Genomic DNA, 24,306 nt, shown 5'->3' with positions numbered 1-24,306 from the left:
TACGCCATACAAAAAATATCCATATTGCCACTAATAAAAAAAGACCTAAAATAGGGACATAACCTCAAAGTTATGCCAAGTCATCGAGCTTGACATGTGAAAAATTATTTTCACATTTTGACAATCAAATTTCACAGATGACACAATCTGTTTGACAATTTCAAATTGGCGCGCAGAGCTTGCCGACCAATGGTGCCGTTTATCACCTGTGACGTAGTGACCAACCTGCGCAATATCATACCTATGGGTTAAACATAATAGTTCCAATCGAACGAGCACAAAAGATCCTTACACTCGCCGAAAAATCTAAAATATTAGAGTATCTTGATAAACAACAAAAACTCGCCAAATTGAGAAGCAGACTATGGTTTCAAAACGAAAAATTCAAAAAAAAAAACTCTGCAATGTTTGACATTTACAGAAGGGATAAAATAAGGATTTTTATATGAAAATAATTTCAAAGGCCAGGTAAGAATACCATGCACTGAAAAAAAGAAAAAAAAATCTAAATATTTTCTTTTACGCTAAAATAAATTCTCTTGCCACTAATTTTTTTTTCAAGAACGATGACGACTTTAGTTCAAGTCTATCTTTTATATCAGTGCATTATCAATGAGGTATTGTAGCATTAGAAGTTATAAAAAGAGACGGAATGTTTTTTATAAGAATTTTCTTGAAATCTGAGAAATCAACTCAGAATATAGGTATTACCAAGGGTATTACTTATTTTAGATGCAAGCAACGCTTGTCGTGCTTCTTCAGCTTTTTTTATATCTCCGCCATTTTAATGCAAACGTACTCGAACGTGCGCCGAATTCATGCGAATGGACATTTCTTACAGCAATTTTAGAGGATTATGGTTATTTATTCTCATATTAATATGTTCCAAGGTCCCATTTTCTTTGGTACCTACAAATATTAAAACCAATGTATTTAGAAAACTAACAAGTTCTTCTCTGTTCCCTGTTGAATACTTTACAAATTATACCTCGTAATTCTTCAAATGTAACTTAACACTCTCTTCTATACAGCCGGGCATATTTGTCATTAATCACCTGTGCGTATTATGATTGATGAGACGGTATGCACAAGCGCGCCTAATGGTGGCAAACAAGGGAAGCAATGGACTGAAAGAAGCAGTTTAGTTTCTCGGAATATCGTTAACGAAGCTGGTATTATTACTGAGCGTCAGGGTAGGCAGTGGATGAAGTTTTATGTTTGTTATAATTACCTTGAATTACCCCTATATCTATAATAGGTAAGATGAAAACTTAGAATAACTGTAATCCATTGAATAATAAGATTAAGGAAGGAGGATATAAAAAAAACTTCGGTCGAGCGCGATGGAGACCAAAAATGGCCGACTTCAATTATTATTAGTGCTTATTAGTGCAGTTCTAGTTTTATTCAAAATTTGTAAAAATATGATGTAAGGTAGACTCAGTAATTTGTTTTGTTGTTTTCTTTTACGTTGTCAATAATTGTTGGTATAGTTATTTATTACCAAACCAAACCAAACACAAACGATACGCTATTGAAGAAGGTAAGTCAAATTCATGTCAAATTGACGTATCTAAATTCTTTGACATTTTTTTTGAGAAGCAGGTTTGGTTATTCTTTGACAATTTCATAAATTATCGGTTTAGTACACGTATGTATATATTCGCTAACTAGTGAAAAATTATTCCATTATTTCACTCGATTTTTGACCGAGATTTACCGTACGCTACACAACCAACTATTTTAAGTCTTTTTCGATAAATCGCAATAGTGTCACTGTTAATTTAAGTTCTACCACAAACCACAATTTACTTCTCTATTTACTACTTCTCAACAACCACCACTCGTAGAATAAATAATAAATAACATAGAATAAGCTCAGTAAAGACTGACAAATCCACAAAATTTTAAATCAAATTCAAATGTGTCAAATGAATCGTCAAACAGAATTATTGTCAAGTATCCCCTCAAGGATCCATTGTCCTCGGGCCCACCTCTGTTTACATCTGCATAATATCTCTGCATGAATACATGGATAGCATTATACTCCTTCTGTAAGCTTTTGATTCAAAGGTTTGATCTATTGAACTTTTAGGTAGGTACTGCCTAGAAATTCCGACTACGGCTGGCAACACTGATCCTATCCGCTTGTCTTAATATTTCCACAGTAGAAGGAACAGAGTAGTTGCACTCTCCCAAATATTTTCTGCCAGTTTTTACAATCTGTCGAATATCGACAGATTGCAGAGCTTTTCAGTTGAGTTCCGTCCGTCGACCTGCGAGGTTCGAGCGTTGCGTCCCAGCACAGAGACGGATTGACAAAAAATGAGTACCTTACTGTGTACTGCGATTGGTTGTAGTAATAATTCAAAAAATTGTGCTTTGAGTTTTTTTTGAGAGTCATTTGTGATCATGTTTATGTTATCAGATTAATTTTCTCATGACTGATTACTACTTAATAATTTGATATTATTTTCATTTAAACCTCAATTTTTTATCGAGTTTACTTTTGACAACCATCTCTTGCTTGCTGTTTAACGAACTGCACCATCATTGAACAAAAATTTGCTAGTATCGAAAGTACCGTAAAAAACCTGGAAATCCCGGTTCCTTAGAGGCATTATACCGAAGTTACCGGTTCTGAAAAACAGCTCCGGTTCCGGAAACTCTATAACGTACCATAACCGTAAATCGCCCTATACAGGGTGAGTCTTAAATAAGTGCAAATATTTTTAGGGGTAGTATATTTTGGCCCTAGAAATATGAGAATTTTTTTTTGAAAAAAGATCTGGAAAGTTTTTAGTTTTTAGTCAAAAACATCATTTCTTGATAATATGGTAACTAGGGTTCAGAACCGGAAATTGCCGGTTCTTTTGAGATATCAAAGAACCGGAATTCGAAATTATTAATTCCCGGTTCTTTCGGTATCTTCGGGCTTCGGAACTCGGTAATAATAATTAAAAAATTATTCTTTTATTACGTAAGAAAGTAGTGATGATATTTCTCATTGTTCTTGCTTCTTTTCTCTTTTGAAATTTCTGTAATGTTTATTAGCAATTATTGTTGTATTAGCAATTATTGTTATGTTATTTTATTATTTAGTACAATGTATTGTTCAATGTTCAATGTATTAGTTATCCAATGAAAATCACCTAACCAATATATTACTACAAAACAAACACATTAACGTTAAAATTAAACTTGTTTTAAATTAAAAAAACTTGTAGAAAATTTTTTAAATAGATAATACATAATATAAAAATATGTCATTATATATTTTTTCCGCACTTCTTCCCATCACATACACGATACGCGAAATGTGAAAATATTCTGTTTTCAAGCAAATTTTTACTCGATGGTCAATTTTTTTTATTTTATTTTATTGTGAACTCATATTTTCCTAAATACATCTCTGTGAAACTATGGCGAGTGCCACGGCTATACTTTGCCTAATTATGGACCACGACTATACAGCTACGTCAGTGGTCCCGGGACGCGAGATCAAGGTCATATAAAGTGGCAGAAAAAGAACAAAGGATTTGACAAGGAGTAAAGCTACTAGTTTCCATATACTATGATATTTCCTTCTCCCTAGTTCTCATATGAGTATTTCAAAAAACCGACACACGACCTTGGCATGACGCTATCTCGTGTGTCGCGGAATTGAATTTTTACTCCCATCTCGCGTAAAGATGTTTCACTTCAAAAATGCTGAATATACATGAAATAATTAATAGTGGTTCACAAATCACCTGATTAAGTTACGTAATCATAAGAAATATCGCTGCAAAGAAACAATTTGCAATTGTCTCACTTGCGCCGTCGTATTTCTTGACGGAATTCCTGGAAAACTATGCTCTGATTACGCACCGCAAGCATTTTTTCTGTACCATAGCAAAAAACAGAAAACTGTTACTCTTTCTCGGTAATGAATTTCTACCGACAAACGATATTGTTAAGATGCCTTTTTCATAATTAAAATAGATTAAGTCATTACGATGCCAACTCGTAATAATTATTAAACTTGTTAACTGAAGGTAATTATATTAACAATGCAATTTTTTCGAATAGTGGTATCGATAATAACACTTAGGACAGTTGGAGACAACACTCAACAGCCTAATTAATTGTAGCAAACGAGCCGAGTTACATAAAAGGAGCTATAATAAGGCGTAGAGTTGCTGTGTCAATTAAAATCAAAGATTTCCTCAAAGCGATCGAACAGGAGTTCTTATAATTAGAGCATCTTGGGTAACAATCGAAGGAAATTAAATTTTAAATGTCGCCGTTTCGAGAAAATTGAAAGCGTTAAGGTCTGTTCACACATGTCGGTCACGTCTCAATTACGTTCAGTTAAATAGTCTCAGTTACGATAAAAAATAGGTATATCGTTCTTCTTTAATTTCATGGGAGATATTTAAATACGTCTAACTTAAATTCGTCGTAAATAACCATCTCCGATAGTCAAGCAGCATTAATATACTGAAAAATTGTGTCAGATTTCGACATATTTTAGTATAGAAACATAAAAAATGTTTATACCTATGTGGCGGATTCATTTATCCAAAAAAAAATCCTTATGGGTTTTTCGCCACTGCACTGCAAGAAAAATCTACAAAATAAAGTAGTTATTTTTTGTAAACACTTCTGCGTTAAACCTAAACGGACGCTGCTTGTAGTTGTGTTTACAGTAATAAAAATTTGCCTAACAAAGAAAAAACTGCTTAACGTTTCGGAAAGTTTTCTCTTTCCGTCGTCGGAAGCAAAAAAATATAAAGAATCAAGAAAAAAACTATTTAAAATATTTAAATTGAGCTATTCGAGAACACTTTACTTTTTAAAACAGATACGTCTACAAGAAATCGTTGACGTTCTGTTAAAATGACATTATATTAAGTTAAACTTCAAAATTAACAATTACTACCTGATAATTACTTAATAAGGTAAAACCAAAAAGCCCAAACTTTCTGTATGATTATTTTTAAATTTTACGTACGTTATGTTTATTTATGTAATGTTCTTTAAAATCAAAGAAGCGATTGCCATACATTACTAACATCTACAGATGCATGAGCAATACATTTATTTTTATTAGATTGAATTAAAAAAGCCTCTTTTATTTTTCTTTTAGAGGCTATCGCTTCTTTCATTATAATTTTGGCGTTATTAAAATTTATTCGGTCGCCTGTGTCCCATGAATGCTGACAAATCTTAGATTTGTGAAAATCTCCCTTTCTTAAATAATCTTTATGTTCTTTAATTCTAACATTTAAGAGTCTAGATGTTTCACCAATGTAAAATTTATCGCATTCACAGGGTATTTGGTATATTACATTTTTTGTTTGTTGTTCTGTATTCATTGGTTTAGTATGTGATAAAATTGATCTAAGTGTATTTTGTGTTTTGAAAGATGTTTGTATGTTATATTGTTTTCCTATCCTTCTTATTTTTTCCGAAACGCCTCGTATGTATGGAATTGTAAGTTGTATATATTGTGTGTTGTTATCTTTGTGTCTATGATTTGGGGTTTGTATTTCGTTTAATGTTTTGTCAATAAAATATGGTGGATAGTCGTTTTTTATTAATGTATTTTTTATGTGGTTTATATCTTTGTTTAGTGAAATTTCATCTGTACATATTATTTTTGCCCTATCATAAACACCTTTTTTTTACACTTATACTGTGATTAGATGTGAAATTTAAGTATCTATCTGTGTTTGTGGGTTTTCTGTAAACATCTAAAATTAGTTTATTTTGAAATTTTGACACTAAAACATCAAGAAATGACATACGATTACCTCTCTCTACTTCTAAAGTAAATTTTATGGGAGGTTCGCGAGAATTTATATATTCCAAAAAAATGTCTATTTCAGAAACGTTATGTTGCCATATTGCAAAAATATCATCAACATAACGCAGCCATATTACAGGCCTTTTTGAAAAACTATTTATTGTATTATTTTCAAAATCTTCCATAAAAATATTACTTAACAAAGGAGAGAGAGGTGATCCCATTGCCATACCGAAATCTTGTTGAAAAAATTCATTATTTAATTGAAAATAAGTAGTTTTAACACAAAGTGTCAACAATTCCAAAATACTATCTATGTTTAATTTTGTTCTATCTATTAAATGTGTATCTTGTTCTAATCTATCCCTAACTATTTTAAGTGATTTATCTACCGGCACGTTAGTCAAAAGACTAACAACGTCAAAACTAACCATTAAACTGTTAGGTGTTATATTAATTGATGAAATTTTTTCTATAAAGTGTAGTGTGTTTTTAATGTATGAATCGGTGTTATTTGGCAATCGGATTTAATATGTCTAGTAAAAATTTTGCCAACGGATGGCATGGAGAATTTATACTACTGACTATAGGTCTAAAAGGTATACCCTGTTTGTGTATTTTAGGTAAACCGTATAAATGAGGTGGTTTACTGTAATGGGGTGTTAATAATGTTCGTTGTAAGTCTGTTAATATATGTTTGTATTTGTATAAAGTTCTGTATATTTTTCTTTCAATAGTTGGTGTTGGGTCTTTTGAAAGTTTTGTGTAACTACCGTTATTTATAAGATCTGTAATTTTGTTATTATATTCGTCTAAATCTATAACTACTGTAGCATTACCTTTATCTGCTTGTAATATTTTAATTGTTTTGTCTGTTTTTAAATTTTTAATAGCTAACCTTTCTTCTCTATTAATATTAGGTTTAAATTTAATAGGTCTTTCTAGAATAATTTTTGACCTAACACGATATTCATCCGCGTGTTCTAAAGGTAATTTTTGTGCTATATTTTCAATAGCAGAAGCCAAATCTAATTTTGAAACGTTTTTATCAGTTTTTTTTGTAGATTTTTCTTGCAGTGCAGTGGCGAAAAACCCATAAGGATTTTTTTGGATATAGAAACATGTTTTACTTTAACTTAATCTGATTTTCTCATATTTTTACAATATTTCTTGCTCGAAAAAATTTACATGATATTTGCAGAAACCTTCATTTACAGAAACCTCACTTCAAACAAAATCTCTGTTGAGAAACATTGCAAAACAGTTTCGTCACATTTTTGATACATATGTTTCGTAACATAAATCGCTTTTTGTTTCGAAACATTTTACCAAAATACGGTTTTGCTACATAAGCTATAATAATAAAGATCTTAGTGTCACAAAATTTTTCGAAACTTTTAAGAAATAGATGTGGCTCACATTTACAGATTTCGTACCCGTTTTGTGCCTGAAAACTTTCCATAATTTATTTGATATTCTGTCAAATATGAGAACATAACCTTACTTTATTGTTTGGATTTTCTTCTGCAGTTTCTGCATTTAAGCAATCTTCAAGTTTTTATAGTACTATAATTAAAAAGGCAAGGAAAGACATATGGTGAGTACAAATATAGATATTTTTCTTATGCGATTTTATAATAATTATTTATTATACACATTACAGAGATGATTTGTTTTAAGAATAAATGTAATTTATTTTTTATTTTTAATAAACAGCCACTACCCATACCCAACAGGAACCGAAGAAAAATGTTACCTAACGTTTTTTTTCTAACTAACATTGCATCACAGATTGTACGTAGATTTTTGTAAACATATGACACACAATTGTTGTATTAGCTAAGTTATTATTAGTGATGGGAAAAACCGATTAATTTCAATAATCGAGTACTCGAATTTCAAGCGATTGCAATAACCGAGTGATCGCTCGAGCGAAATATCGCTCGTATTTAAAAATACGGTTTTTCGTCCGTCGCTTGTTGTAAGTACTCGTTAACGCCAAGCGCCAAGCAGTCAGTTGTGTGCGCAGAGCAAATATTATTTCGGTAATGAATGGCAAGTATTGTAAGTTGATTTAGTTTATTTCAAAGCATTGTCAATGTAGGTCGTAAAATTTTGTCCCTCAGATACGCAACGGATAAATATATATACGGCGTCGTATAAATTTGCTACCTGCAATGTATGTAGAAAATTCACTCGGCTTTTTATGGAGAATGTCACATTAAAATCGGATTTCAATTTATTTCATTCTAGGATCGCTTGCGTTTGTCGCTTAGTACTCGTCACTTGCGTTCATCGCTCTTCATACTCGAGCGAATTTTCGCTCGAGTTATCCCATCACTAGTTATTATTCTTCCCGAACTCAGTTTACAATAGTGCCTAGTAGCAGCAAATTGTATCAAAAAAATAGTTAGTAGTGCTACAATTTGTAATAATGATTTTCATTTAAATGTCAACGAGTACAATCTGAATATTCTCTGACACAAATTGTGAGAATTGCCACCACACTTGTTCGCTATTTTTATATAAAATCAAGCATATTTAACTATCTTGGAGATCTTGTGATAGAAGTAAAAGCTACTACGTGGGGTTTATTACAATTTATTTTTTCCGTGATTTAAGAATAAATATGAACTATTTTTCATGTAGGTTCTAAGAGAGGGGGGCCCGCGAAGGCTGGGGCCCGGGTGGCAATCGTCACCCTGACTATTGGCCAGTCCGACCCTGATGTTTACAACACGCTGATTTATTTAGAACGAAACAAAATTCAAAAAAAAAATTCCCGTGTTAATTAAATGGGAAATAGAAAATCACAATGAGGCGCCTCTTAATATTAGGTAATATTGAGAGCTAAAACCAGAATTTTTAGCCGACCATACCAACAGGTATGGTAGGTAGTTGGGTCATAAATGACCTAAATACAAAATATTTTCATGGTATCTGTCTGTCCGTCTGTCCGTCTACTCAAAAAACGCTAAACCGATTTTAACCAAATTTGACACAAAAATACTGTGGCACCCAGGAATCTGGCCATTAGTTTTTGGTGGGGGTGGGGGGTTGGTAAGGGGGTATTGGAAGGGGTTAAAAATTTTAAAAAATCATAACTCCAAAATTACAGTAGCTAGCGAAACGCGGTTTTCAATTTAAGTTAGGAATAGATTTGCAACAAAATTTGTAATAACATCGAAATCAGTCAAGGTCGCAGTTTTTGAGATAAAAAAAATTGGAAAAATTCCTTTACTTTGAAACTGAAACTGAAAAAGAACAGCCTACCAACTTTTTATTAACATATTTTAGTTATACTACGGCTATACGTGCCTCCCGGCGCCAATTTTTTTCGTCATCCTGAACGATATTTTCAAGGTAACTAAAATGAAAAAAAATATATTTTTTTTGGTGCACCCTAATGTTAGGCTGACTACTGTATCCAAAGCACAGTCCACTAACTCAATCCTTATCATTTAACTAAATCGGCTCAACAGAATAGATTAATCTACGCCCATGAAGCTTGTCCGGCTTCTGAAAACAGAAAGTCCTCGGCCGCGCGTAATCCTTTATTAAATCGCAAGGAAAATATTGCCCGGCTAATGGCTCAAATTAAATATTTCTTTTTGTGCGTGTATCGGCATCCGTTTAGTTGCTACCACTAGCACCGCCACGAACAACCAATCGAGAGATAACAACGAAATTATATTTCCAAGTAATTTCTGCGCGATGCCGCTGTAATTGAACCTCATAAAATGCAGCGCGGCGCGCGGGGTTCGAACATCATCTGATAGCCGGCTTCGCGGTAATAAGCTCTTTATTACGACTCTAGTGTTGCCGGATGGAACGCATTGGAAGTCGAACGGGTTCAATAAGTATCTACGTGTGTTGTACAGCACTGAAGAACCCAGTAGCATTTTTGAACACATTTTAGACAATGTTTCTAATTATTGTGTCTGTTTCTTGACGCAAAATGGAAACGGTATGCTCAAATATGAAACATTTTCGAATCCTATATATTTTATGTGGTTTTATTACATGTGTTTCCAATGTGGTGGCATTAGCCTTTTCCTGAAATGTTTCGATGCGGAATCAAAACTGTTAGAGGAAATGTTTCGAAACATTTTCTGCAATTTATGTCCAAGATTTTCCCGTTTTCGGCAGCCACTGTTTCTAAATGTGAAAAAACAAAATACCAAATTAAAATAGTCTATGTCTGTGTTTGGATTTCAAAATGAAAACAACTATCGACAATGTCGACCTACACCATAATTTTTCTGACTTAAAATCTTTGTTTTTAGGTTTTCTCGCACAAAAAATGTCTGGCAAAAGAACATTCATCGTTTAATTTAATAATGTATTTTTATATTTTTAATGCCCCTTCTATATATCATTTTTTGTTGCTGAATAACTTTTTTATTTTTTCAGTTAAAAAAACGAGATTTGGTATGTTAGTATATGACATATAAATTAGGAATGATTGACGTATTCAACTGTTTTCGGTCACTTCCTGGTTCACCGGAAATGACTACAACTTTTGATTTTTAAATGGCACCCTCGGTATTTTTTTACTTTATTCGATAGAGAATACCATTCTGAATACACTGATATATTACATGTTAACTTTTGACATTTTCGCATATGGTTTAATTATAACTTCCGATTCGTTACAAAAATTTGACTCGAAATACCAAGTGTGTGGTATCAAATTATTCGTAAAAAAATGCTTTTTCCAAATATGCTAATGAGCCACCCTCATTCCATTTGAAAAAACTGAGATATGATTAAAAATACGATTTGAACATTTTCTAACTGGCCAGGACAAGACACTAAAAGCATTAGACGATCAAATCTATTTTTCCAAGGCTCTTGATTAAAGATTAATGATTTTTTATTAAGCGAGAACGTCAAAAGTTCACATATGATGTGACATTCTATTCAAAATGTCATTTTCTATCGAATAAAGCAAAAAAATACCGAGGGTACCATATAAAAATCAAAAGTTGTATTAATTTCCGGTGAAACAGGAAGTGACCAAAAACAATTGAATACGTCAATCAATCCTAATTTATGTCACATACTAACATACCAAATCTCGTTTTTTTATCTGAAAAAATAAAAAAGTTAGAGGGGTGAGTCACTTTTGAGACGCACCCGGTATAGATTTTTATTTTTATTTCTATATCGTGGTTCTGAAAATAAAAAAAATAAAAATAAAAATATATACATCAATGTAAATAGAACGCGTTCTTATGAGTTTAAAAACTCAACAACCGATAAAAACATATATTTTTAGTTAAAAACGCTATCACCAGCCAACTTGGCTTTTTGGAATGGATTGGAATTTTAATTCATTATTTTATAAAATTGACATGGAGTCGGACCACAAATCATCTACATTATATCATATTTGTGTCTAAAGAGAGAGAAGCTCGTGTTTCGAAACTGAATCGACAATAAATGGAAACCTTGTTTCCAAAATGTTTCGATTTCGCGCTATCTGTATAGAGAAAAAAACGTTCACTGGTAACATTTTTCTTCGGTCTCCTGTTGGGTATGGGTAGTGGCTGTTATTACATTTATTCCTAAAACAAATCATCTCTGTATTGAATAAATAATTATAAAATCGCATAAGAAGAACATCTGTATTTGTACTCTTGACAAACTTGAAGAATGCTTAAATGCAAAAACTGCAGAACAAAATCAAAGCAATAAAGTAAGATTGTGTTCTCGTATATGACAGAATATCAAATAAATAATGGAAACTTTTCAGGCACAAAACGGATACGAAATCTGTAAATGTGAGCCACAACTGTTTCTTAAAAGTTTCGAAAAATTTGTGACACTAAAATCTTTATTGTATTAGCTTGTGTAGCGAAACCATATTTTGGTAAAATGTTTTGAAACAAAAAGTGATTTATGTTACGAAACATACGTATCAAAAATGTGACGAAACAGCAGAGATTTTGATTCGATTTTGTGTCTAAAAGTGCTACTTGAGAAGCATGCATAGCAAATCTTAAACCTTCTTACATAGCTTATTATACATATTATAGATTGTACGGGAGGAAGAAAGTTAATCACCGCGACCTTATAGATCTATTGTGTCCCCCTTTCTTCAGTTATAACTGATCATACAGGGCTTTTACAGAGGTTAGTTGCTCATCTCCGGTATCAGTCGTACTAAAGTTTATGGCGCGATGTTAGTCGTCTAGGCACACTCAGTGATGAGGTGTTCTGGTTTTTCTCATTTACCTCACAGAATCTACATTCGCCGTTGTTTCTCATCTTCAGTCTACTTAGGTGTTCATTGAGGAGACAGTGTCCTGTTAAAAACCCTGCGACAATCCGAAGATTGTTCTTACTTAAATGAGGAAAATCTTTGATTTTTCTCGGTAGTAAGTCCTGAGAAATGTGTTAGAGTGTCTTAGACCGTTGGAGGATTCTCATTCCAGGTTACCGATGGAGTCTTCCAGCTGCTTCAGTTCTGCTTTAAGTTGAGTTCCACTTGGGAAGCAAAACTCTTCTGGTCCAGTTAGTGCAGTGTTCGCTCCTGTTCTAGCTAGAGATCGTTTTCTTTTTCATTACCTACGTTTAAAGCGAAAGAAAAAATAAATTGATTTACATCCACACTTATTTTTTTTGTAATCTTTAGGATTTTCTAACTCTAGTTTAGGTATTAAATTATTAGATAAACCATAAGTAACTCTTAATCATTTGTGACCGAAGAAGAATATGTGTCTAGTTTTTTTACGCAATTAGGTAATTTTCTGTTAATTCTATTGGTAAAATATTCGCAATTTGAAGTACAGCTTTACGACTTGCTTTGATATGCTCGATTAGCTAAGATTCAACAGGACTTCAATCGCATTTGTGACCGGGGTTTTTATGGCGCAAAAACATAGAAAATGACAAAAACAGATACACGATAAAAATAATTAATAATAATTTAACGACTATAACGACTATTTAAAATATGTAATTATAAACTAAAAACCAAAAATGTTAACTATCCATGATGTGATTTGTTCTATGTTGAAGAAGATATGTAATCTCAACCAAGTCCTTCAACGCGTCGATTAAGTATCAATGGCGGCAACACTGCCCTCAGTGTCAGACGAATAAATTTAATAAGGTAAAATAATAGTCGGATAGAGAGAATGGAAAACTAATTACAGGTAGTACCGCTGTGGTACTACCGGTTAACGCCAGGAGCGTGAGTGGGCACATTTCTTTCGAAACACGACCGTATACAGGGTGATCCATTTTAGGTCAAGTTTAAGGGCAGTCGCCGTGTTGAGCCATGTTTTGATTTTACGTAATAACAATGATCCTAGAGGATAGAAGTACACAAAAAGAATCTACTGGAGATAGAAATTAAAAAAAATTAAACCTTTACTGTGACGACTTTTTCTGTCATCACTCAAACAGAAAGAAAAAGGTATCCGTTGCTCAGGGTTAGAGGAGAGCTGGGTTCGTAGGTAAGGCTTGTGACCTGTGGTGACTTAATAATGTTGTTAAATAATAAAATAAAAGTAATAATGTATAGGCTGCAAAGATTCTAAAATTGATGTTAAGTATTCAAATAGTAATGGTCAAAGACAGTAAAAAGGGCGCCACTTACTTTGGGTATGAAAAGGTAAAGTAAGAAACCAGTAAGAAAATTTGATCATGAAATAGCTAAAATAAAATAATCAACAGCAATAAGGGTCTATTATGTTCATCAAGATAAAAGTCAGATATAACTATCCTACGTTGAACATTTATTTAAAAACGAACACAATTATCAATCAGTTTAAACCCAGTTTCAATTATCCCAATGAAATCGTTAGTTGCTTTAAGTAAACTCAAATTTAGTTAAAGTTCTCTTCAGTATACTATACTACGTAATATATAAACAGGTGAAATTTATGTAAGTACCAATACGATGATGTTTCGAAACAAATCGTGTACAATAACCTTCAAAAATGAATCCGTGTTAGCGATTCTCACATAAAAGATCATACTGAAGTAAAACGTACCGTTAAGGACAAAGCATGACTTATAATGTTAACTAAAAGGTAAATTTTGACTATAATATATGGAATAAATGACAACAATTTACAGAGATATTCAAAATATTATCTCAAAGTAAAAAAAATTTAGGGAATACCTTGTGTGTTGAACTTAGAACTTATCTGTATTTTTTTTTTAATTTATGACGTAGTGAACAGATAGGCAGGCAGTCTCCAGACTAACGGAAGTGGATGTAGACTCTTCGATAGTAGCAGGAGTCTTCGATATCAGTAGAATAAATGTAGAGTCATAAATACTGTCTCAAAAGTGGTCACTCATATGCCAATTACTTATACGCCAGTTACTCTATAAAAAAACTCTCAGAACAGTCACCGAATACCAAAAAAAAACAACTTACGGTCTGAAAATCAGCTGTACACATTCCAAAATATAGCCAAACCATATGCTGATCCAAACCAGTAATGCACAATCAAACATTATCAAAATAAATAAAAAACGGGAATAACTGAAATAAAATTTAGTTAGACATGGCGATACAAAATGGTAGATACACTTACTGTGATCTTATTCCAGGAAAAGGCCAAAAAAACACGAACTAGGCTCTGAACAGTATATTCTACAGGATTTCAAATCTCCACCTTTGGATACCCGTGCCTTTACTGTTAGGAAGTGTTTCAGAAAGCCCTTTTTCTCTGAGATTCGTCGGACGCTGAACCACGCGTCTTTTTCTGATCTCAATCTCTCGGAAAAAGCCTCCTTTTCGCAAAACGGAAGTCTTCGAATTGACAGGTCATATGACCAAAGGCAATTAAGTGAACTCTATCGTCTATACTGAATGAAATTTGTTTTTATGGAAAGGAACCACTACCTGTACTGAATGAAGTTTAACATCTAGCGAATAGATGGCGCCAGCAATATTAAAATTTGGAATTTTATAAAAAGAAAAATAAAACGCTACATTACAATTTGGAACGAAACCTATAGACAGTTGATTATTTTTTTTTTCAATAGCCTCAATTCACAAATTAATTCCATCAAATTTACGATTCAGAAAGAAAAAACTTCTTTTTGCCCTTTATGGATGTTCTTAGGAGAAATAGCACCTCTGTATATTGTATAAGAGGGGGGAAGTTAATCACCGCGACCTTATAGATCTATTGTATCCTACTTTCTTGAACTCGTCATACAGTCTCAGGGCTTTGCCAAAAGCCAGTATCTGAGGCGGTTTTGCAGAGGTTTGTTCTCCATCTCTGACATCAGTTGTACCAAAGTTTATGGCACGAATGGTTGTCGCCTCGAAGCACTCAGTGATGAGGTGTTCTGGTGTTTCCCCATTTTCTCCACAGGATCTCCAGTCGCCATTGTTCCTTAGCTTCAGTCTACTGAGGTGTTCATTGAAGAGACAGTGTCCCATTAAAAACCTCGTGACAATTCGAAGATTATTCTTAGCTAAATCAAGGAAAAATTTTGATTTTTCTCGGTTGTAAGTTCTGAGAAATTTCTTTGAGTGTCTTAGACCGTTGAAGGATTTCCAGGTTATGGATGGAGTTTCCAGATTGTTGAGTTCCGATTTAAGTTAATTCAATTTGGAAAACAGAACGGTTTTAGTCTAGTTAGTGGAGTGGTCGCTCCTTTTCTAGCTAGATCGTGTGCTTATTCATTACCTTCTCTCCCTTGGTGGACTGGAACCCAGAGTAGGATGACTTTATTGTCTTTGCCTAATTTGTTCAGTTTCTCTAAGCATTTCTTGACGTTCAGCCTTAGTAAGCGTATAAAATGTGGTCGATCCAGACAAAGCGCGTCCACCCTGTATGCATATTATTGGTCGTCTTAATCGAATTCAGTCATCGATATCTTCGATGGCATCGATAACGATTAATTGGCTGCCGATTACCCAGCGTTATTGAGATTGGAGCGATCGGCCATCGGCCATTATACTTTTATAGGCTGAGCTTTAACGATCTTATTTAGTCAGTGATAGTGCTGTTTTTGTCGATGGTCATGAGGCTTTGTTGCCGACGCAGCGGGCGATCGGGATGCTTTTGGTCCTGGGGTACTACCAGAAATAATACATCGGTGGTTCGGATACTAAATACTCTTAGTATAACATGATCAAGATTAACTGTAAATTTCTATAAAGTGAAATACGGCTGGGGAATCACAATCAATGATAATTTTGGCGCAAATTTTCATTAAACTTGTCACAAATTAACACTCATTATAGAAAGATTAAAACAAGATAGAACGTTTCAAGACACACTAATATATTTCCAAAAAAATATTTTTTGTCGAATTTTAAACAACACCATTTAAAATTCATTTTTAGTAAAAATAAAACACAACCTTTTTAAGATCAACTGACAGTAAGCGTCATTAAAAAATAAAGTAGACTACGGGCCAAGTAAATGGTGTCTAGGGCTTGACCTCGCCAAAATCATCATCGATTGTCATTCTCCAGCCGTCTTTGACGCCTTTTTTTCAATCGTTTATGGTATTTTCTCTGTTTGGCTAAAATTTACACTAGCTTAATGTCTATATCTTTGTAACGGGTTCAGTTCTTAAAAAGAAGTCTGTTTTTTTCGCTACTGGAAGAAGATTCTACAAAATAAATAAGTTATTTTTTGTAAACACCACTGGGCGTTGAATCCAAACGAAAACCTTGTCAGTGGTATTTTACCAGTAAATCAAATTTGCCTAAGCGGCAAATATTCTTCAATAAGTTTCAAGAGGATATTTCCTTTTGTCGTCAGAATCAAGAAAAATCACAAAGAAAAACTATTTAAATTATTTAAATACATCTATTGAATATTTTAGTTTATATCAGATACGTCAAATAAAATGACATATTGAAACTTTTTTCTCCTGAAATAATTCTTCAATCAATCAATAATCAATCACAAACTAGTAGGAGCAGTCCGAAATTGGTAGACGGATTTGCCAAAAAAGAGTTGTTAGAGATAAATCAGAAACAAGTCAGAGAGCAGTCAGAAAACTATTAGGAATCAGTTCTGGCTATTCTGGGTTAATTCGCAAACATGCCAGATATAAGTAAAAAATCTGTCAGCTTAATTCTCCGAAATAATTCTTCAATCAATCAATAATCAATCACAAACTAGTTAGAATCAGTCCGAAACTGGAAGGCGTATTTGCCAAAAAGAAGTTATCAGGGATTAGTTAGAAACCAGTCAGAGATCAGTCAGAAACCAGTTAGTCAGTCATAAACTAGTCAGGAATCGGTTGAAAATCAGTCGGCAACCAGCCAGAAACCGCTCATTGATCATTCAGAAAACTTTTAGGAATCAGTTCTGATCCCTGCTGGTCATCAATCAGTCAGGGTTATTTTGCAAACATGCCAGACCTAAGGCAAAAAGCTGTTAATAACCGGTCAAGAAACTAGAAATCGGTCAAATACCAGTAAGAAATAAATGAGGAATCAAGCAGTAATCAGAAATCAGTTGCAATTATTAACATCTCTAGTGACATTGTGTGACTGGGATTATAGCGAAATTACTATCCATTAGGGTAGATTGACTGCGAACTAATGTCAAAACCTTAAAAACTCATTTTAATATATATTTTCATAATTTTTCTGCATATGATTCACATTATTTATTTTCTTTAGTATTATTTTTGTTTTCGTACGGTACCACAACTTATAGTTTCTTGAAAATTGATATTTTGCCAGCCAAAGAGGAATCTAAAAATTAAAAAAGTATTTTTTTTTTGTAGACACTACTGCATTGAATCCAAACCGAAACTAACTTGTCAGTGGTTCTTTACTCGTAAAATAAATTTGCCTAAGCGACATTAAATGCCTAACGTTTCAGGAGTTATCTCCTCCCATCATCAGAAGCTAAAAAGAAATAAAACCTATCCTTACCAGTATTTATACAACCTGGTTAACCTGTTTTTTTCAACAAAATACGGCCTTAATTTTTGCTTTTAAGACTTTAAAACCAGCAAATACCATACGATCGAAAGTTGGGTAATCACAACCGATGATAATTTTGGAGAGGTCAAGCCCTAGATGTCATTTACCTGGCCCATACTCTCCTTTATTTTTTAATGGCTACCTATTGGCCTTTAGAAGGTAATTTATTTTTATATTGAGTAAAAGTTGTTTTAAATGGTGTGATTTAAAAATTCCACAAAAACAATTTTCTGGAAATAGATTTAATCTTTCCATACTTAGTGTTAATTTTTTGACAAGTTTGACGTCTAGATATTGACCTCGCCAAAATTATCATCAATTGTCATTCTCCAGTTGTCTTTGACACCGTTTTATTTCGATCATACGGTACTAACTTCATTATCATTTAGTTTCATTTATCTTTAATAATAAAAAACCTGATTTGATTCAAACTTGTTTTTTGGCAGACAATGTTTCAACTTTTCTTTTTGTTCCAGGTGTGGTTCCAGAACCGTCGAGCCAAATGGCGCAAACAGGAGAAAGTCGGACCCCAAGGCCACCCATACACACCCTACCTGAACCAGTCCACCAGCGCACCCTCGCCTTCTGTAGTACCACCCTCACTACCCAACCCTTTCAACCTACCCTTCGGCCTACGCAAACCATTCGACCCCTTAACCTTCCGCTACCCGCCGCACGTCCTTCCCGGGTACTTACCAACGCCACCGTCGTACCACCGTACTGGACATCACCTTCTACCACCTTCCGTAGGGCTGTACCCTTCGGCAAGTTCCTTCCAGACGCTGCTGGCTAATATATCGGCTGCGCAGAGACCTAAACAGGAGTTCACCGCCTCGCCGCCGTTGTCACCTGGTGGTGCTGCTAGCACTGTCACGCCACCTGACGTTGACAGGAGGAGTTCGAGTATAGCCTCGTTACGGTTGAAGGCGAGGGAGCACGAGATGAGGCTAGAAATGTTGAGGCAAAGTGGAGATTTGATTAGTTAGAGTGAAAGAATGTTCTAATCCTAAAATCCTATTAAGCAAATTTGAAGATTTAATTTATCAAGTAAAAACAAGTTTTTTGTATAACTTAAGTTTCATTCAGAAGTCATTCAGAATGTCTCTAATTTCAACATAAGCATTCAGAACTTCAAAATTAGTGGTAGTACTTTTCAATTAAAAGAAAAAAATCTGAATTAAATCTGAAATTTGAATGAGACATGTAACCTATAAAATATTGTGGCCTTTAGAATATTAAACTGGAAAATTGGATAATAAATGTTTACATTATTTTTAGAAAATTGACATAAATATGCCTCTTTTATGATTGTTTTACTCGTATAAATAGAAAAAAGAATTTAGAATTGTTAAATTTTTATAAAATGTAGATATGTAGAGCTAGTTAATTGTGTACTTAAAAATTTACACTGAAGATCGAAAAACCTTATTAAAATTATAATAATATACCGGGTGCGTCTTGGAAGTGGGTCACTTCTATAACTTTTTTATTTTTCCAGATAAAAAACGAGATTTGGTTTGTTACGTAGAAAACGACACTCTGAATAGAATAACATATCATATGTCAACTTTTGACATTTTCGCTTTAAAACAAATTGTATTTTAAATTTCAATCTAGAGTGCTATGGCTGAGTTAAAACCACTAATTTTTAATCAAGGAACCTTGAAAAAATAGTTTTGATCGTCTAATGTCGTCTCTTGTCCTGGGCGGTTATAAGATGCCCAAATCGTATTTTTAATTATATCTCAATTTTTTCAAATAGAACAAGGGTGGCTCATTAGCATATTTGGAAAATGTATTTTTTCACGAATAATTTGGTACCACACACTTGGTATTTCGAGTCAAATTGTCGTTATGAACTTGGAAAGTATGTTACAATTTCAAATAGACCAATGCGAAAATGTCAATAGTTGACATATGATATGTCATTCTATTCAAAGTGTTATTTCCTATCGAATAAAATAGAAATATACCGAGGGTGCAATTTAAAAATCAAGTTGTAGTCATTTTCTGTGAAACAGGAAGTGACCAAAATCAATTGAATACGTCAATCAATCTTAATTTATGTCATATATGTACAAACACAACAAATCTCGTATTTTTATCTGAAAAAATAAAAACGTTATGGAGGAGAGCCACTTTTGAGACGCACCCGGTAGATTCATTACCTCTGTGCATTTTTGGCTAAAAAGCCTTAAGGCGGGTTCTCACATATCAGCATCACCGAAGCCGTATGACTGATGCACTGTTACTGAACGAATAATGAAGCTGAAAACACGTTTTTAGTGAAACTGATCAGTATATTCATAATTTCAATAAAAGTGAAATCTAGTTCTACTTTTGTTCGCTTTTTACTGAACAATGAATACAAACTGAAATATGAGGGAATATTAATTATAATTACTAATTTTAAAGATATATTGACAGAATTGGTTTCCAAAACCAATTCTTTCAATATACTTTTACTAGCACCCCATTTATTTTTGCGTGTGGTCCACTGCCATCCATACCATCTACGACATTTTCGTCGTTTTCAGAATATTTCGTAACTCGTATTCTAATGGTAAACATACTTACTCCTCGGAAAACTGATTGTAACTTTGTAGAATTTGTATGTTTCACCAACAAAATATGTCTAGACCACCCGAATGTATTCAACTAGCCGAAAATGAAACGTATGGACACAAGCGCCGTTTCCCTATCACTGGATCAGTCAGACTGCTTCAGTGAGACTGACAGCTGAGAACCCGCTATGTTGTAACTAAGTCCGTCCATTATATTAAGCATTACTAAAAATTATTTCATAAGAACGAATAGAACTTGTGATAAACATAATTTAATATTTAATCCTTAAAAAATATTGTTTTAGTGGTTATTTAATAAATATAAAAATTTAAGTGTTTTACAAGTTTGAGAGATACTCAAACGTATAGAATTGTATATATTAAGAAATTTACATTAAGTAGTTTTACATTACCACCGCAGACATTTTTATTATAATATTATAGATTCTATTTTAAGTTTTGTATAATTGTAGATTTAAGAATGATTATTAGCAATATTTTTTTTTATTTTTAAGTTTTCTATATTATATCATTCGGCAAATTTTGTCGTTAAGTATTATTTTTACTTGATAACCTTGTAAATATATTTTTTATATATAAAGAAGGATGAATAAGTATAGCTAATGTATTAGGGTCGATCCACACTATACACGGTTCGTTCGTTCGATCCGATCTGTGATCGGCATTGTAGTGTGAGCCAGCCCTTATTGTAGATGTAGCATACTTGATTTGTCGTTCAAAAATTGCAATATTTATTTCATACGTCATCTGAAAACAAATCCGTCCAATACGTACTTTATAAAAAAAACTGAAAATAAAAGCATATAATATATAAAAAATGTGTTTTATTTACCATACTACTGTTTGAATAACCGTATGATCGAAAAAAATAACGGAGTCAAAGCGGCACCAGCGAAATAACAAGGCCGACAGCTTATTCGTGACGTCATCAACTGGAGGCCTAAACTTTGATTGTATTTAATACTCTTTATACTTATATAATGGATATAAACTTTAATTGCACCGAATTTTTAATAAATAATTAAACATGAAATTAAAAAAAAATATCAGACTGATATCCCATCTCACCTCATTATTCATCGTTATTGTATTTATTTATGCTGTAAGAGCATCTAACTTTCTTTTATTTCCTTTTCCAAGTCTATCATTTTTTTTACCACAGTAGTTTTTCAAAAGTGTATTTGTTATAGAATTTATGACAATTTTCACAATAACTTCAACATTATGAATAGTACATTGCGAAAAGTGCAATAATGACTTGTGTAATCACGTTAGAGTTTTTGACAAAAGCGGATGCAGAACAGCTGTGGCCTACTATATACATTTATTAGAAACAAATAAAGAAAATCAATGAATATCTTAAAACAAATATAAATTAGTAAAAACCAACCAACCCCACCAAATAATCAACTAACCAATGAATTAACACCCTCCAAATAACCACGCTAACCAAAGCTTAATAATTGCCTTGCTGGGGCTAGACACTTCTGAATAATGTGTTATTCCTTTTAATGTAATCCAAAGTTATTTTTGATAAAAATATTTTTTATTGTGAATTCTGAGAAACTTTTCTTCATGACTTTTCAAACCTTTGTTAAAAATTATGTATTCAAATAAAACGATATTAGTTATTTCATCTTTTGGAAACCTAAGAGTGCCTTTATACTAGTAAGGTTTTTTATAAGTGAATTTTGTTCAATATCAATGTCGTCTGAAAATGTTAAATTATTCTTACATGTATCGTATATAATTTTCTTTAAGACATATAACAGCAATATCCTCCTAAATAAGCAATAACTGGCATTTGTTCCTTCACACTTTCGATATCTTGTTCAGAAATAGTAATGTCGATGTTAAACCAATCTGATTCGATGGTATTGGTATCGCGTGGTATAGGTATTGCGTGGTAAACAAGGTATTGTCATCTTCATAAAAAGAATCAATTTTTATAGAACCAAAACAAGTAGATTTTAATGACATTAATGACTGAATCCTAAATTTCTTTTCGCCTTCATATAATTGTCTAACAGAAATACTGTACTGACTCCCAGCTAACTGTCTATATTTTCCAAACCTACTTTCAAGAGGATCAGTTTGAAATTTCCCTAGTAAAACATACCTCATATTTAACTCATTAAAACAATATTTTATTACTTCAAGCATGCCATAAATTGTATGATGGACGGCACACAGTGGAACGAGCTTATGGGAGCGGTTGGACATGAGGTTTTTTACATGACACTTTCAATCTGGAAAACTTAAAATTATTTTTATATACTGTTTATATTATGTAAAGAGGGACGTCTTAAATTATAACAAAAAATTGTTGCCTTACATAACTTAAACCATATATAGGGCGCCCCAAAAATATAGTGTGTTTTACCAAAACCAATTTTTTTAAAGCCCATAACTTTGCTTCATTGTTATCAATTTTTTTTTCGTTTTGGGATTTTTTGGAGAGGAGGGTTTTATTAGAAAAAATATTTTTAATAGATTAATAATTTATTATATAGTGTGGTCAACAAAAATGAGCCTTTGAAAATTGCATAATTATTGTATTTTAATAAACGCGGTTTTAGATAAAGTTAATGTTTTCTGGATAAAATAATGTTAAAAAATAATGGTTTAGCATGTTTTTCGTTTCGTTTTTGAACATTTCAGCCAAGTGATAACCATATTAAATTACTGCATATTTGAAAATTATTTGAACGACTCAACGACTAGCATTATTTGTTAATGTCAGGGTAAATGTCAAATAAGGCGTGCGGGAAAGTATCACTTTAGTAGGAAATTTTTTTTTAGTAGAAAAATTTTAGTTATGGTCTACTATATGCCGCTATTCTTTTTATGGTACCTTGCGGCACTTACTTCATATTTCTTGATGATTAGATCTGTAATAAAAATTCAAAACTTTTTAATTCAAAAATATATAGTGGGTGATTGATGAGATGTATGTACAAAATTTTGGCAAAAATTCATTAACAAAGAACGAGTTAAATTAAAAAAATAATATTTTTTGAAAAACCTACCACAGCTTGGGCAATAAAAAAATCAAATTGTGGTAATATTTTCAACATGAATTAGCCTTTTTGAAAACTGTTAATTTTAAACCTTTGTAAAAACGACAAAATACATTTTTGTTTTCTAAAAATCAGTTTTTAAGAGAGGCCTCACATTTGTTTTTGAAACTACCATATTCAGTTTTCCATTTTCCCAAAAAAAAATTTAACCCCATGTTTGTTGCAGTTTTGTTGCATTTAACATGGACTCGTTCCATTGTGCGGCGGTATAAGTATGTGACGTTAATTTTTTAGGCATTTTTGTGAACTTTTCCAAATTTCCAACCAATTTGACATATTTTGCAAAAAAGCTATTTTTGAATCACCTAAATTGTAAGAATTGACAGTCATTGGTTCTTGATACACATCGTTGAGACGTTTACTTTTTAATGGAGTTTTTACGTTTACTATTTTCCACCAAGTTAATATGATATTGAGAAAACAGGCTGTATCTAGAGAGTACTTAATATTTGTATCAAATCTCAAGAGAGCCTGAATAACAAAAGGATTAAAAACTTTCAATGCTAACTGCACGTTTTGTTTTTCAAAATTGGTAGGAAATAACGATTTTAAAGTTAAAGAATAGCCGTGTTTTAGTATTTTCTCGTTTTCGGTATTATGAAGTGATATTAAACTTTGAAAAGAAGCATATTTCGCTGGTGCCTGTCAAAGACGGTTGGAGAACGACAATCGATGATAATTTTAGCGAGGTCATTCTCTAGACGTCATTTACTGGGCCCATACTCTATTTTAAATTTAATGGCAACTTTTAAGACAATTAAATTGTGCGTCTGATTCTCGGAAAATATACAGGGTGTTCCATTTAAATTAAACAAGTTATTGCCGTTTAAAGCTAATAATAATTTAAAATAATTTTTTCTCTGACACTCTGTATAAGGTAGGATTATTTATTATTACAACACAATATCTGGTCAATAA

The 24,306-nt window shown here is 32.7% G+C and overlaps 1 protein-coding gene across 2 annotated transcripts in view; it reads left to right on the top strand.

Annotated features, from left to right (window-relative positions):
• LOC115875206 (homeobox protein aristaless-like) overlaps nt 1–19,188 on the top strand; it is a 239,255-nt gene extending 220,067 nt beyond the window's left edge. For both annotated transcript variants that reach the window (XM_030890610.1, XM_030890619.1), the window contains exon 4: nt 18,200–19,188. In XM_030890610.1, the coding sequence (XP_030746470.1) occupies nt 18,200–18,709 (510 nt within the window). In that variant the 3' untranslated portion in view covers nt 18,710–19,188. The remainder of the gene's footprint in view (nt 1–18,199) is intronic.
• Nucleotides 19,189–24,306: the final 5,118 nt, after the last annotated feature.

The sequence above is a fragment of the Sitophilus oryzae genome, unplaced genomic scaffold, assembly GCF_002938485.1.
Source record: "Sitophilus oryzae breed Bouriz unplaced genomic scaffold, Soryzae_2.0 scaffold_1046_pilon_pilon, whole genome shotgun sequence".
In the NCBI taxonomy this organism is placed as follows: Eukaryota; Metazoa; Arthropoda; class Insecta; order Coleoptera; family Curculionidae; genus Sitophilus; species Sitophilus oryzae.
Note: the sequence above shows the minus strand (reverse complement) of the source record. Positions and strands in the feature narration are given on the sequence as shown.